At 37.9% G+C, this 13401-nt stretch overlaps 1 protein-coding gene across 4 annotated transcripts in view; it reads right to left on the reverse strand.

Moving 5' to 3' along the window:
• The window catches only part of LNPK (lunapark, ER junction formation factor), a 74546-nt gene extending 61442 nt beyond the window's left edge, over positions 1-13104 (reverse strand). Inside the window, exons 1-5 of one of the 4 annotated variants that reach the window (XM_030325705.1) lie at positions 12527-12657; positions 6094-6186; position 4943; positions 4489-4530; positions 3044-3231 (exon numbers count right to left, since the gene is read on the reverse strand). In XM_030325705.1, coding sequence (XP_030181565.1) covers positions 3044-3231; positions 4489-4530; position 4943; positions 6094-6186; positions 12527-12657 — 455 coding nt within the window. Of the gene's footprint in view, positions 1-3043; positions 3232-4488; positions 4531-4942; positions 4944-6093; positions 6187-12526; positions 12666-12863 lie in introns of those variants that run through there. The other 3 variants (XM_030325699.1, XM_030325698.2, XM_030325701.2) reach the window with 3 other exon arrangements.
• Positions 13105-13401: the final 297 nt, after the last annotated feature.

Genomic DNA, 13401 nt, shown 5'->3' on the forward strand with positions numbered 1-13401 from the left:
TCAGTGAAACAGAAGCTGCAGCAGTTGAGAACCAGGTCACAGATGTGAATGAGACAAAGTGAGAAATGGCTCTGAAGCTTAACAAACCAAGAAACACTAGATGCAGGTGATGCAGAACAGGCAGAAGGACACAGTAAGGACAACAGAGCCTCATACTCAAAAGAGTAGAAAGATCAAACTGAAGAAATAAACATTTTTAAAGAAATTAAGTTTTTCTACTTTTATGAACAATTAGTATATGATTTATTTGCCAAAAAAAAAAAAAAAAAGTCTTCTGCAGCATAGTAGCAGATCCAGTAGATCACAATTTGTGAACAGCCATTAGAATTAGCACAGTAAAGTTCCCTGTCATTCTTCTGCAACTAGATACAAATCTTTCATAATTAAAAAAAAAATCTATTTTTATATAGTAATGGATGTCAAGTGAAGTGGGTTGGGGGGGGTTAAGTTTATTTATATATTTTTGAGAGAGAGAGAGAGAGAGAGAGCCCATGCACATATGCAAGGGGGGAGGAGGGAGACAGAGAGGGAGGGAGAGAGGGAGAGGGAGAGACAGAGACAGAGAGAGAGAGAAAGAGAGAGAGAGAGGGAGGGAGGGAAAGAGAATCCCAAGCAGGCTCCACAATATCAGTACAGAGCCCCATTCAGGGCAAGAACTCACCAACCGGGTGGCCACCACCCAGGTGGCCCTCAAGTGAGTTTTTTTAAGTTTTTTAAAGATGTTTCAATCAAGTAAACATCACATCTATTCCCTTTCTAAATTTCTTTTCTCCCCTCTTTTAATGAAAAACTAGAAAGGAATGAGGGAAGGGGGCTCAGCATTATAAAATCCACTACTATACCTGGGATAAGAAGCATTCCAAAAGATTTCAAAAGAGAAAGAAAATAAAGAAAATGGCAGAAATGTTATTTCATAATATGCATGCACTCAATTTTTTATTCTTTTATCTACATATAAAAGCTAAAATTTTATGATCTCCCGGAGTTCCAATTTGAAATTATGTCCTGCACTACAGACTAAACAAATTTTTTTTTACTACAGCAGTCCCAAAGAAAGAGATCCTACACCCACCAAAAAACCTAAATATCACCGACTCCTCCTTTTCCATTACCTTCCATTTCCTCCCATCAAGTTGTCTCAGTTTTACTTCTGAAACACTGCTAAGTCATCTATTCATCTCCACTGCCACTGGGATGTCCCAATCCAGATGGATTTTTAGATTAAACTCCTATAACAGCACCCTAGCTGATCTGTTTCTATCCTTGTCCTCCTCTACTCAATCTCCACAGGCAGCACACATGAGCCTCTTAACTTAAATCTCATCATGCCATTCTTCCACTAAAACCTTTACAAGCTTCCCATTTCACCCAAAATGAAATTCAAACTCCTAGCACCAGAACCCTCCCATGATCCAGAACCTATCTGATTCTGCAAGCGTACTTCCTATCACCCTCTCCATCACAGACCCTCAAATAAGTCATGCTCTCTTCCATTACACAGCCTTTGTATTTTCTGTTCTCTTCCTATAAAGATCTTCCCTTATCCATATCCCTTCTTAAAAATCTTCAATGACTTCCTATCACTCCTAGATTAAGTCCTAAAGTCATTATCATGGCCTATGAAGCCCTTAAGAAATATCCCTTGCCTAACTATCCAGACTTTCCCTATAATCCAGCCTTTGGCCTTCTTTCAATTCTTTAAACCTTCCACGGTCTATCCACCTCAGGGTCTTTATATATGCTGTTCCTTCTCCCTAACACACTATCCACTCCCCTGTCACACCACCCTTAATACACATAATCATTCTTTGCATCTCAAACTCAAAGATCACTTTTCAGGGAGGCTATGGTAAGCAGAGTTCTAAAACTATCTCTCTCCCTCCCCAAGATTTCCATCCTCCAGTTATACAATCAAACAGTAATCTAGGTACTGCTGTGAAGGGACTTTGCAAATATAATTAAGTATTACTCAGATTTTAAGCAAGAGAGATTATCCTGGATTATCCTGGTGGGTCTAATATAATCAGTTAAACCCTTAAAGACAAAGCTTTCTCTGAGGGCAAAATTGGAAGTCAGAGAGATACAGCACAAGTCAGCAAACAACCTCACTAGACCTTGAAGATTCTCCCCACAGAGACTCCAAATAAGATCCCGGTCCAGCTGATTGATTACTTTGATTTAGGCCTGCAAGACTCTAAGCAGAGAACCCAGTCAAGCCACCTGGATCTACACAAACTGTGATACAATAGATGGGTGTTGCTCTAAGCTGCTAAATTGGTGGCAACAATAGAAAATGAATACAAAGGCTCTTCCCTGACCCCCATCTCCATCCCAGACTGGGTTAGGGTCTCTGTTAAGTGTTTCCACAGCATGTGACACTTCTCTTTAGGATATTCATCATACTTACTAATTGATATATGTAGTCTAAAATCTATAGTCAAAGGTTTTGTATTTTTGTATACCATACACCATTATAATCTAATACCTACAAAACTGGTACCCATAAATACCAAGAATTGGTACCAATTTTTTATTCAATTGTCTCAAAATTCAATCATTACACACTTTCAGTAAAGGCCTATATTATAAAATATTTCTATAATAAGGGTCAATTGCTTTATAGCAGTGACTAAGACAGGGGAAGAGAGATAGGATGAATGGAATATATTCGGAATTACTGGGTCAGTTGTTCTTTTTATTTTACAAACCCTCCCTCACTTACCACTACCCACAATCTGAGATGTCCACTCTATGCCCTATTACCCTAGGGAAGCATGATCATCTATTAGAGAATCACAAAAGATTCCCACCTAGAGTCATTATTACTAACGTCACTGAGTTAGATTCCTCAGATATGCTGAATTGTAAATTAAGGTTTAAAACAGTTGGTTTACTTTTTAAAGAAATACTTTTCAAAATGAAAAACAAACAAACAAATTTACTCAAACTGAGACATTATTATTTCATACTAAAGAGAGACTTAATATATTTAAACCATCTGGTCAAAAAGAGGAAAAGTCAACTAAAAGAACAATTTACTTACATCAATGGGAAAGCAAAAAATGGAAGTGTCATGGCAAGTCTTGCTGTAAATTCATCAGGAAGATACCACAAGTATACAATTAAACATGTAAACAGATAGAGAATTGAAGAGTAGAGAATTAATCTTCCAACCCATAATTTTTGTAATCTCTGATTTTTTTCCCTAAATTCTTCCAATGCTTGAATTTCCTGTTAAGAGAGAATTATTCTATATTATTGAAGCGAATCTCAAATTTCATAATCAAAATGTTAACAAAAAATTTTAACAGTATAGAGAGGTTATAAAGAAATAATTCTTAAAAGTCAATGAAATATAATACCTTAATATTTTTAAATAGAACATATGAAAAAGAAAATTTTAAATGAGGCTAAAAACATGAAATGCCTAGTCTGACAAGTTACTCTTAAGTGCAAAATTAAGATACTGTTTTTAACCTACCAAATTAGCAAAGATCAAGCATGAAATTGACATCAATAAATAGTATTTATTAAACTAAACAAGTAATAATTCTCCTTTTATAAGGTCTAAAAAAATCTGGCTATATAAAGAAAGAATGAATAGGGGCGCCTGGGTGGCGCAGTCGGTTAAGCGTCCGACTTCAGCCAGGTCACGATCTCGCGGTCCGTGAGTTCGAGCCCCGCGTCGGGCTCTGGGCTGATGGCTCAGAGCCTGGAGCCTGTTTCCGATTCTGTGTCTCCCTCTCTCTCTGACCCTTCCCCGTTCATGCTCTGTCTCTCTCTGTCCCAAAAATAAATAAACGTTGAAAAAAAAAATTTAAAAAAAAATAAAGAAAGAATGAATAAAAACTGGGGTGCCTGGGTGGCTCAGCTGGTTAAGCATCCGACTCTTGGTTTCGGCTCAAGTCATGATCTCACAGTTTCGTGAGTTCAAGCTCCATGTCAGGCTCCGTGATGACAGTGTGGAGCCTGCTTGGGATTCTCTGTCTCCCTCTCTCTCTGCCCTTCGCCCACCTGGGCTGTCTCTGTCTCTCTCAAAATAAATAAATGAAATTAAAAAAAAAAAAAAAGGAATTAATAAAAATTAAAACAGTGACCCATACTAGATTCTTTCAATCTATTCATCACTCTTAATATTCCTAAGGAATAACCATTTTTGATAATAGAAAGTAAAAAAAGCTGTGAAGTTTGTGTACTGATAAAAATTGTTGCAGACCATCTTATAATCTACTTTATCCTATCTGTAACATTGATTTATGCCATGCTATGCATCTAATTCCATTCTAACAGGTTCTATTGACACAGGCTTCTTAAGTCACTGATTCACTCTGAATTTTTTTGAAATAATGTAACATTAAAGTCTTCAGGCTTACTCTATATCATCTCTAATTCCCAAACCAGATCCAGTCTCCAAAATACTACACATATACTATAATATTTATGTAATACCTAAAATGAATTAAAACACCCCAGAGCTAAAAAACATACCTTATCTATATTTTCCAGAACTTCTACAGTTGACGGTTTTGTCTGTTATAAAAACAGATGAGACATTAAAACTTGTTATTGCAAACTTAGATACATTTTGATTTATAAAATCACAAAAGAACATTTTAATTCAAAATTAAGCTTTTTCAAATATTATTAAACAATGTATACTCCTATTTATTTATAAATAACATTTAGATTTAAATAAAAATTATAAAGAGAACTACGTAAGATTAAAGAAGCATTTTCCTACTTGACTTTTTAGCCTGAGTACTTTCAACTCTGACAGTTCATTTTTTACCAGTCTTAATCCCAGAACACACTTTTATAGAGAAAAAGAAATTCTCCTCCAAGAAAAATTTTCTTAGACATGATTATTCAAAAGAACTCCTACATTAAAAAACTCAAGATTAAAGATGGTCTGATTTACTATTGCTAAAAGTTCATTTAGGACTCTGGAAGTCAAAATCAATAGGCTACCTTCATTCTGAATTCCTACGTTTCTGAAGATTAGATTTTAAAAAGGCACCTAAGAATACTTCATTATAGCAGAGCTTGTTTGTTAAAAATATTTTTTATACACCCCGAATAAAAACCAGCCAAAATGTCTCATACAACACTTGTGAAACCATTTACCAATTATGTACTCAATAATATAGGAGGATAATGAATATCAATTCATTGCAGTTCCCATAAGAGTTGTTAACATTAGGTTGAACCATATGAAATTGCTTTTTATGTAAGTCAAAACTGTTGAATATTGGTAATTTCATATGATTCAACCTAACAAAGACAAAGAAATAATAGGCAAATTTGATCCTCAAGCAGAACTGTAACAGAGTTTTAAAGGAAAGAGCAAGGAGTCCATGGAATACCAAAACAAAGCAGTTCCAGTAACAGTCCAAAAACTAGTATACCAAGCATTTCTAGGCTCCATTATTACACTAAAAAGGAATTAAAAATAAGCAAAGTAGTTTGTCTGAGATTACATTATCTCCTCTCATATTAGAAAAGAGCATATATTAGTATATTTTATATTTTATAGTACTAAATTGGAGATACTTCCTCTAAAGCCTTAACCAATAACATCAAACTACATTTCAAATTTTGTTTTAAGCCTCTAATTCCTAAAAGTATATCTAGTATAACTTCAGCAAATATTTATGACAAGCTTTAAGCAAAAAGAGATAGCCTGTAAAATCAGGTATTGTATAGCATACAACTATAATTTCAACCATTTCAACAATAATAATAGTTTCAACTATTTTTCAAATAAGATTGAAATGCAGGCAATATAAGGGAAAAAAGCTAGAAAAGATAGCTATTTTCACGTGAATGAATAAACAAAAATAATTCATAAGTCAAAGTGAAACAATTATTTTAAACAGAGGCATTACATACCTACATGGCAAGCAGAACTATTAAAGTCCAAATATAATTCATAAGAATTATAATTCTTCTAATTCATAAGAAAAGGAAGAAAATTAAATAGAATTAGGGACAATATCAAGCTTTACTCAAGTCTATACTACAAAGGAGACTTTTACAAATAGGTTTATGTGACACTTTATATTAGACTAAGAACTGGCCATAAAGAAAAACAACTTACCTTCCATCGAGAAAATAATCCACCCATCTTTTATTTTTAGAAACTGGGCACAATGATAAATATCATCAATTGTCCAAAGGAATTCACAGCTAGAAGAAAAGCAAGTATTTAAAATTTTTAGGTTAAACACACAGCATACCCACTATAAAATATAGATGTTGCAATACTGCCAAAAAATAACATACAATACTAATTTCTCTGAACTCCACTTATGTGGAATTTTAATTTAGAGAGCCTTGGGATAGTCTACCCTTCAAGAAATCCCTTCTTCCAAATCAGGACATATTTAAAAGTAAAAATAAGCTGAAAAGGCTTTTAAATGGCACGACATTTTAGCAGCGTATATTCATACTACTTTGCAATTTGCTGTTGTTTACAGTAGATCCCCTAATGTTGTAAGAAAAGTTTTATTAAACTACTTTCATTCCACACGCTTAAATACAATATCTCTATCATTCAGCTATCTACCAACTAAACTAGTTATTTGGAATTAGCATTTTACAATGTTTAGCACAACATTATTTTACAAGTAATAACAGAAAGCCAACTGGATTTTGAATAAGAAAATAAGGATTACAGAACTACCTGTGACCTTGAGCAAATCATTTATTGCTTCTGGAGCTTTAATTTTATTTTCTGTAAACTAGACTTACTATACCACCACTTTTCACAGGATAGCCTTCCTTACTACCATTTTACAGATAAGAAAATTAAGTGAAAAGACATTCAGCAATTTTCCCAATAGCTCAGAAGACACATGATTCAAAACCACTCTATCTTCAGACTTCTGGTCTGTTCACTACTGTTCCAACACCCAAATAAACATTTCTCTCTGAAACTGGGTCTAAGTCCCTCAAGTCAGTTGACCTTCATGTCAGTTAGTGTATATCTAATGTCCTTATTTCAGTCATTTTTCTAGTATTCTCAAATGTATTATAATATTACCATATGGATAAAAATGTATCAGCAATCTTAGGTTCTAAATCAATTTACCAGTCAATAATTATATAAGTTTTTACTCTTTTAAGTTGAAAGAGTAAAAACATACTTTCAAATTTACACACTTTTACCAGGTGTAGTTATATACTGCCAATGTATAAAACTACTTCATTTCCACACACAAAAAAAGTTAGGCCATAATTCTTACATTTTTTAAAACCATTAATGTAATCACAAAATAATACCAGTACCAAGTAAATACATTCACTCTGCTACACTATTTATAGGCTGGAATTAGCATAAGGCATAGCCATCTTGGACTTTCTTGGGTAGAGAAGTAACAAAGAGCCTAATTATGAAATACTTTCACTTACAAAGCGATTTCTAGTACCAGATATACCAATAATCTGTCCTGAAATTTTCTGGTGTTTATAAATATAATGAATGTTATCCGCCACATTTAAGTTGCAACCTGAATATTATTAATCCTTCAATATTAACTAAGTATTCAAATTTCTAAAGTGCAGTTTTAGGAAATCCTGGAACTTTAATGAATAAAAGTATACATTTCTCAGTTAAAACATTAAATAGATCTCAAAACCTTCTGAAGATGCTAAAAACACTAAGAAAGGTGATGGGGTGGGGGTGGATTTACATGAGCCACTTAACTTGGTATTTTCAAAGTATATAGTAATTCTCCACTATTCAGGAATTAATTGTATGCTGTCAAGCACAGTGTTTTGCACACAACTGGTCTACACGTTTTGGTTTCTAACAATTATATGCCTCCAAGTTAAGTTTGTAGCCATCACAAGTCAGGATTTTTAATATTTAAAAGTAATCACAGGGGTGTCTGCTGGCTCAGTTGGTAGAGCATGGGACTCCTGATCTTGGGGTCATGAGTTTGAGCCCCATGTTGGGGGTAGGGTTTACTTAAAAATAAATAATTCTTTAAAATAACATTGAAAAAAAAAGTAATGACAACAATAAAGATACCAGTTAAATATTTGGTAAGTACTGCTATTTCTCTAGGAAACCCTAAAGCAAACGCCTTACATGACTTTTATTATTTAGATACTACTATCATCCCATTTTACAAATGTTGGAAACTGAGGCTAGGGAAGTAAAGTAATTTGGTCCCAAAAATACTAAGTAGCAGAGCCAGACACAGCATTTTAGTTTTGGCTTTTTATGAAGAAACTAGTTATTCCCAGTAACACAAAATCAGAAATAAAGTCTGCTTTATATAAATTAGATTGGAATATTTATACATAAAATATATGAAAGCACCTCTGACATTCTCAAATAGCTGGTAAACAGAGCTACTGAAGTGGAAAGTAAGTTATAAACACAAGAGACAGTGTTGGTACAGTGGATCATGTAGCCCACATCTGATTAAATCTGAATGTTTAAATCTGCATGGAAGAGAAGCTAAATGATTTGCCAAATCATTTTGGCAGCTAGCTCTAGTTAGGGGCAGAACTGATACTAGAAGTCTGCAAGCACTGCTTTTACTTTTTTACTGAATATCACTTTTTAAGTAAGCATAATATGAAATATGTGCATAATGTTGCAATTAATATCAATTATTTGCTTGGAGAACTGTTATGGTGTTAATGAAATAAACTATGAGATTTCTGAAGCAGAGTATTCTGCTTTAGAATTTGTCCTCGAAAACAACATTATGGTAAATAGTCATTAAATGTCATATCCATGCTTTCAGGGTCATAATCAAAGAATGAGTCAACCCTCATTGTTCCAGCAATTTTCCTACCAAATTCCAGTATTGTTTAAGAAGCTGATTTACTATGGGGCACCTTGGTGGCTCAGTTGGTTAAGCGTCGGACTTCAGCTCAGCTCACATAATCTCATAGTCTGTGAGTTCAAGCCCTGCATCAGGCTCTGTGCTGACAGCTCAGAGGCTGGATCCTGCTTCAGATTCTGTCTCTCTCTCTGCCCCTCCCCCTGCTCACACTCTCTCTCCCTCTCAAAAATAAAATAAAAACATAAAAAAATTAAAATAAAAAAAGAAGCTGATTTGCTATAATACACAACTAATGGTAGTACTTCCCATCAGATATGAAAGCATAACAAAATTAAGTAAATCAACTCTTTATAGCTTTCGTTTCATACCTCTTCTGTTTTCCAACTCTTTTTCCCTCCTTGCCATATTCCAATTCCTGTAGCCCGTTATTTACTATGAAACCTTGGGCAAATAAGCTATTTAATGTCTCAGTTACTCAGTATCTTCATCTGCAAAAGAGGGATAGTTAAGGACCCTCTTTAAATGTTGAAAGGCTTGGGGCACCTGGGTGGCTCAGCCGGTTAAGCAACCAACTTTGGCTCAGCTCAGGTCATAATCTCACAGTTTGTGGGTTCAAGCACCACATCCGGCTCTGTGCTGACAGCTCAGAACATGGAGCCTGCTTCGAATTCTGTGTCTCCCCCTCTCTCTCTGCCCCTCCCCAACTTGTGCGGGCACACACGCCCTCTCTCTCTCAAAAATAAACATTAAAAAAATTTTGTTTAATGTTGAACGGCTTGAATGACACAATGCATTCTAAAGCATTTACAGCAGTGTCTAACACATAAATAATTCCTCAATATAAATTGTTTTTACTGCTGTGGTCATTGCTATTTCCTAATCCATCTCTTCCAACAAATGGAAAATACATGGGAAGCAAATAACTACCATTTCTTTCAGAAGCATAAATCAATGTTTGCCCTTGAGTGGACAGATGGCTCAATCTCAAGTGGCTTGTCCCCAAGAACTCTTCCATAAATGTGTACAGTCTCTTTCCACTCTGATATCACAGTGGAACCTGACATGACCTTAAGAGCTGGATGCATCTAATGTGTTTTCCAGTAAGTAATTATGCCCACCATATTATTTCAATGTTTTGAATGTTCAATGTTAACTGATATTCACACTCAGGTTTGGGTGTCAGAATTTAAAATCCTGGGTCATGTCATTCTTAAATTCTCAGCTTACTTCAAGTCATATTAAAATAATGGAGTAGGGGCGTGGCTCAGTAAATTGAGCATCTAACTCATAATTTCAGCTCAGATCATGATCCCAGGGTCACAGAATCGACCCCTGCTAGGGCTCCGCACTGAACATGGAGACTGCTTAGGATTCTCTCTCTCCCTCTCCCTCTCTCTGCTCCTCTCCCCCTCCCCCCAAAAATAATTAATTAATTAATTATTTTAAATAATGGAAGGGTGCCTGGGTGGCTCAGTTGATTGAGTGACCAACTTTGGCTCAGGTCATGATCTCTTAGTTTGTAAGTTGGAGTCCCACATTGGGCTTGCTGCTGTCAGCATCGAGCCTTCTTGAGATCCTATGTCCCCCTCTCTCTGCCTCTCCCCACTGGCATTCTCTCTCCCAAAAATAAACAAACATTTCAAAAAAAATTTTTTAATAAAATGAAAAAAATAACGGAGTAAAAAAGATCTGGATTCAAAATATGGCTCAACCACATACTAGCAACGTGATCTTAGGTAAATTAAACTCTCTAAGCCTCAGTTTCCACATCTGTAGAGTGGTGAAGATATCTACACTTTACAGAATTATTGTATGAATTAAATGAAATTATGTATCACCTGACACAGTGTCCAACTAGTGTGCACATAATAAACTGTAGCCACTATTATTACTATTATCAGAAAGCAATGCTCCTCATACAAACACCTTTCTTTCTAAGCTCATAAAGTATCTGTTTTCATAATTTTAAAATGGGAAAAATAAGTTACAGTTTGTTTTAACTGAAAATGTTTTGCTCCCATTTACTTTAACATTAAAAAAATAAAACAACATATCCTGCAGGTTCTTCCATTAAAATAATCTCGCAGGCCTTTAACAGCAAAGCAAGTTAACTTTTATATTTATCAACTTCCAAACCTAAGTGGAAACTATTCAGTCACCATCAACAGTACCTCTATTTGTACTATTCAGTTTAAGCTTAAGAGTGATTTGTTCTAGAACTCTAACTTTCAAATATCCTAGCTAAAGGCAATTCTGAAATATACCAAACCACCACATTTATTGCTCAAAAATAAAATTACTGAAAAGAGGTACACCTCTAAAAGTAACTTTACTACACGTTGATTAATTCTGGTGTTCATGGTAAGTTGATGTTCATTCTGAACTAACTTCCAAGAAATGACTATATTTAATATGGAAAGGTTTCTAATATTAAATCATACCTGTTTGACAGTCATAGGACTTCTTACATTCTCTCTCAAGTTAATATATAATCACCATGTAACTTTATTAACAGTGTTGGACTGATCTTAGTAGATGACAGAGAAACTTAAAATTCTAATTTTAAAGGCACCATTCTTGTTTTTAAAAACGTGTTCAAAATCAACTTCCTCCTAAAATGGAACTATGGGGGCTGCTGAGAACAAGAGATTAGCATTCGCTGCCAGTTTGAACATATGCCTGAAGCCAAGCTCACTCAGATGCACACACACTGCTGTGAACAGGGTCATTTCTGTCAACGGTGACACCCAAGCCAGAGAGAAAGGAGAAAACAATTGACACAAACCAGAAGCCAACTGGGAAAAAAGCAGAACATGGAAAATTCAATGAGTCACCAGTTTTATTACTGTGAGGGCACCATCAGCAAAACTGAGTTCACCAATCACAACTCTCAATACCCATACCCACTAGTTAAAAAATTAAACTATTTTCTTTAAATAGTTTATTTTTAAGTAATCCCCACACTCAATGCGGGGCCCAAACCCATAACCTCGAGATCAAGAGTCGCAGGCTCCGCCCAACCCAGGCACCCCCAAGAAATAAACTATGGATGTAGTTTAGATTTGCTCTTCTCCTCCCGCTGCGCCCAAGACACCTACGCAACCTCTCCCTGCCCTCCAGCCTTACACCGCCCACCGTCCCTCAAATAAGGACAACGGTTGTAGAGAGGCTTCTCTAAGCAGCACACAATCCACGCCCACATGGCTGGGCCGAGCAGCATGACACTGACAGTTTTCGGTCCCTCCCAATCTGTCCAATTCGTGGCGCCTCCGCACAACTCAGAGAAAAAAAACGAGACAGAGAACACTCAAGGCGACAGCTTAGCTTAGGGTAGAACCTTCGGACCCTTCGTCTCGACAGAGGCGGGCCAAAGAGCCGATGCTCAGCTCAACCCAGACACCCACACCGGAATCTGAGAACAAGGCGGGGAAACCACCTCCCCTTCGCGGGGATAGGTGGGGGGAAGGGGTCTCTAGCACTCCAGAGTCAGCCCTGCCACTTGGCTGGGAAATCAAGAGGAGCAGGAGGCGATGTTGGTTAGCGCGCAGCCCGGCGGGAGTTTGACTAGCCGCCGCCGCAGAGCTCTTAGGCCACTTGGCATGAGGCGGGGGCGCCTGGGAGACGCAAGCGGGGGAACCGGGAGCGTATCTCCCAGGGAAAAGCTCGGCGCGCTTCCCCTTTGCCGAGCCCGCCACCCCCAGTTGCCTTCATTTTAAGCGTTCTACCTGCAAGAAGCGGGCAAAGCCCGGCGCTTCTGTCCACGTCTGCCAGCTTCGGCGGCCACCGCGCAGCCTGCCTCCCGAGCAGGCAGCAGCCGCCACTGACAGAGCGATGGGCCCGGCCAACTCCTTCCCATCAAACCCCGCGCTTCCGCCGCCGGCCAATCGGCGCCGCGGCCGGCGCGCGCCGCTCCCCGGTCACGTGACTGTGACCCGAGCGGACAGTTGGGGCGGGCCAGTCCGGCCGTTGGCCGGGGGCCTCCTGTCCCTGTGGCTTCCGCGGCTAAGCAGGGTGCTCCTCGTCGTGTCTCAGGGGTATACTGCCATTTATTAGGAGTCTTACCAATAGCGGTTACTTCTTACTCGTCCTCTGCCCCCGATTCTCTTGAAGCCTGTCCTGCCGAGTCTCACTGGAGAAGGAGAACCCCGAAATTGGTCTTGGTGGTCCTAGACCGGCCGCGAGAGAGACGAGTGCGGTTGAGGGTGGAGACGGCTGTGTCTGGAAACGACTCCGCCTTGAGGAGTCCCAGATCAGCTGTCATCCAGCCGGCAGCAGTGCGAGTGCTGAGAAGAGGCCAGTTCCCAAGCCAGTGGGGAAAATTCAGCCTAGACTCCAGGAGTGCTTGGGGCTCTTATCACCCATGGACGTCAAAAAGGGTCATTTGATGACAGGACGCTTACCTCACCCGTGTGTGGTGAGCTGCAAATGGCACATGATGTTGATTTCAAACCCATGTATGGCAGAAGCTGAGTTTTCTATTTCAAAACTCTTACCTCCAGGATACTCCCTTCACAGGTCGTGATACGTGGGCCCACGAATAAACCACCCAGGCTGCATTCACCTCAGATTTGAAACACTGGCTAAAGGGCAATTTCCTAGT

The sequence above is a fragment of the Lynx canadensis genome, chromosome C1, assembly GCF_007474595.2.
Source record: "Lynx canadensis isolate LIC74 chromosome C1, mLynCan4.pri.v2, whole genome shotgun sequence".
Taxonomy (NCBI): Eukaryota; Metazoa; Chordata; class Mammalia; order Carnivora; family Felidae; genus Lynx; species Lynx canadensis.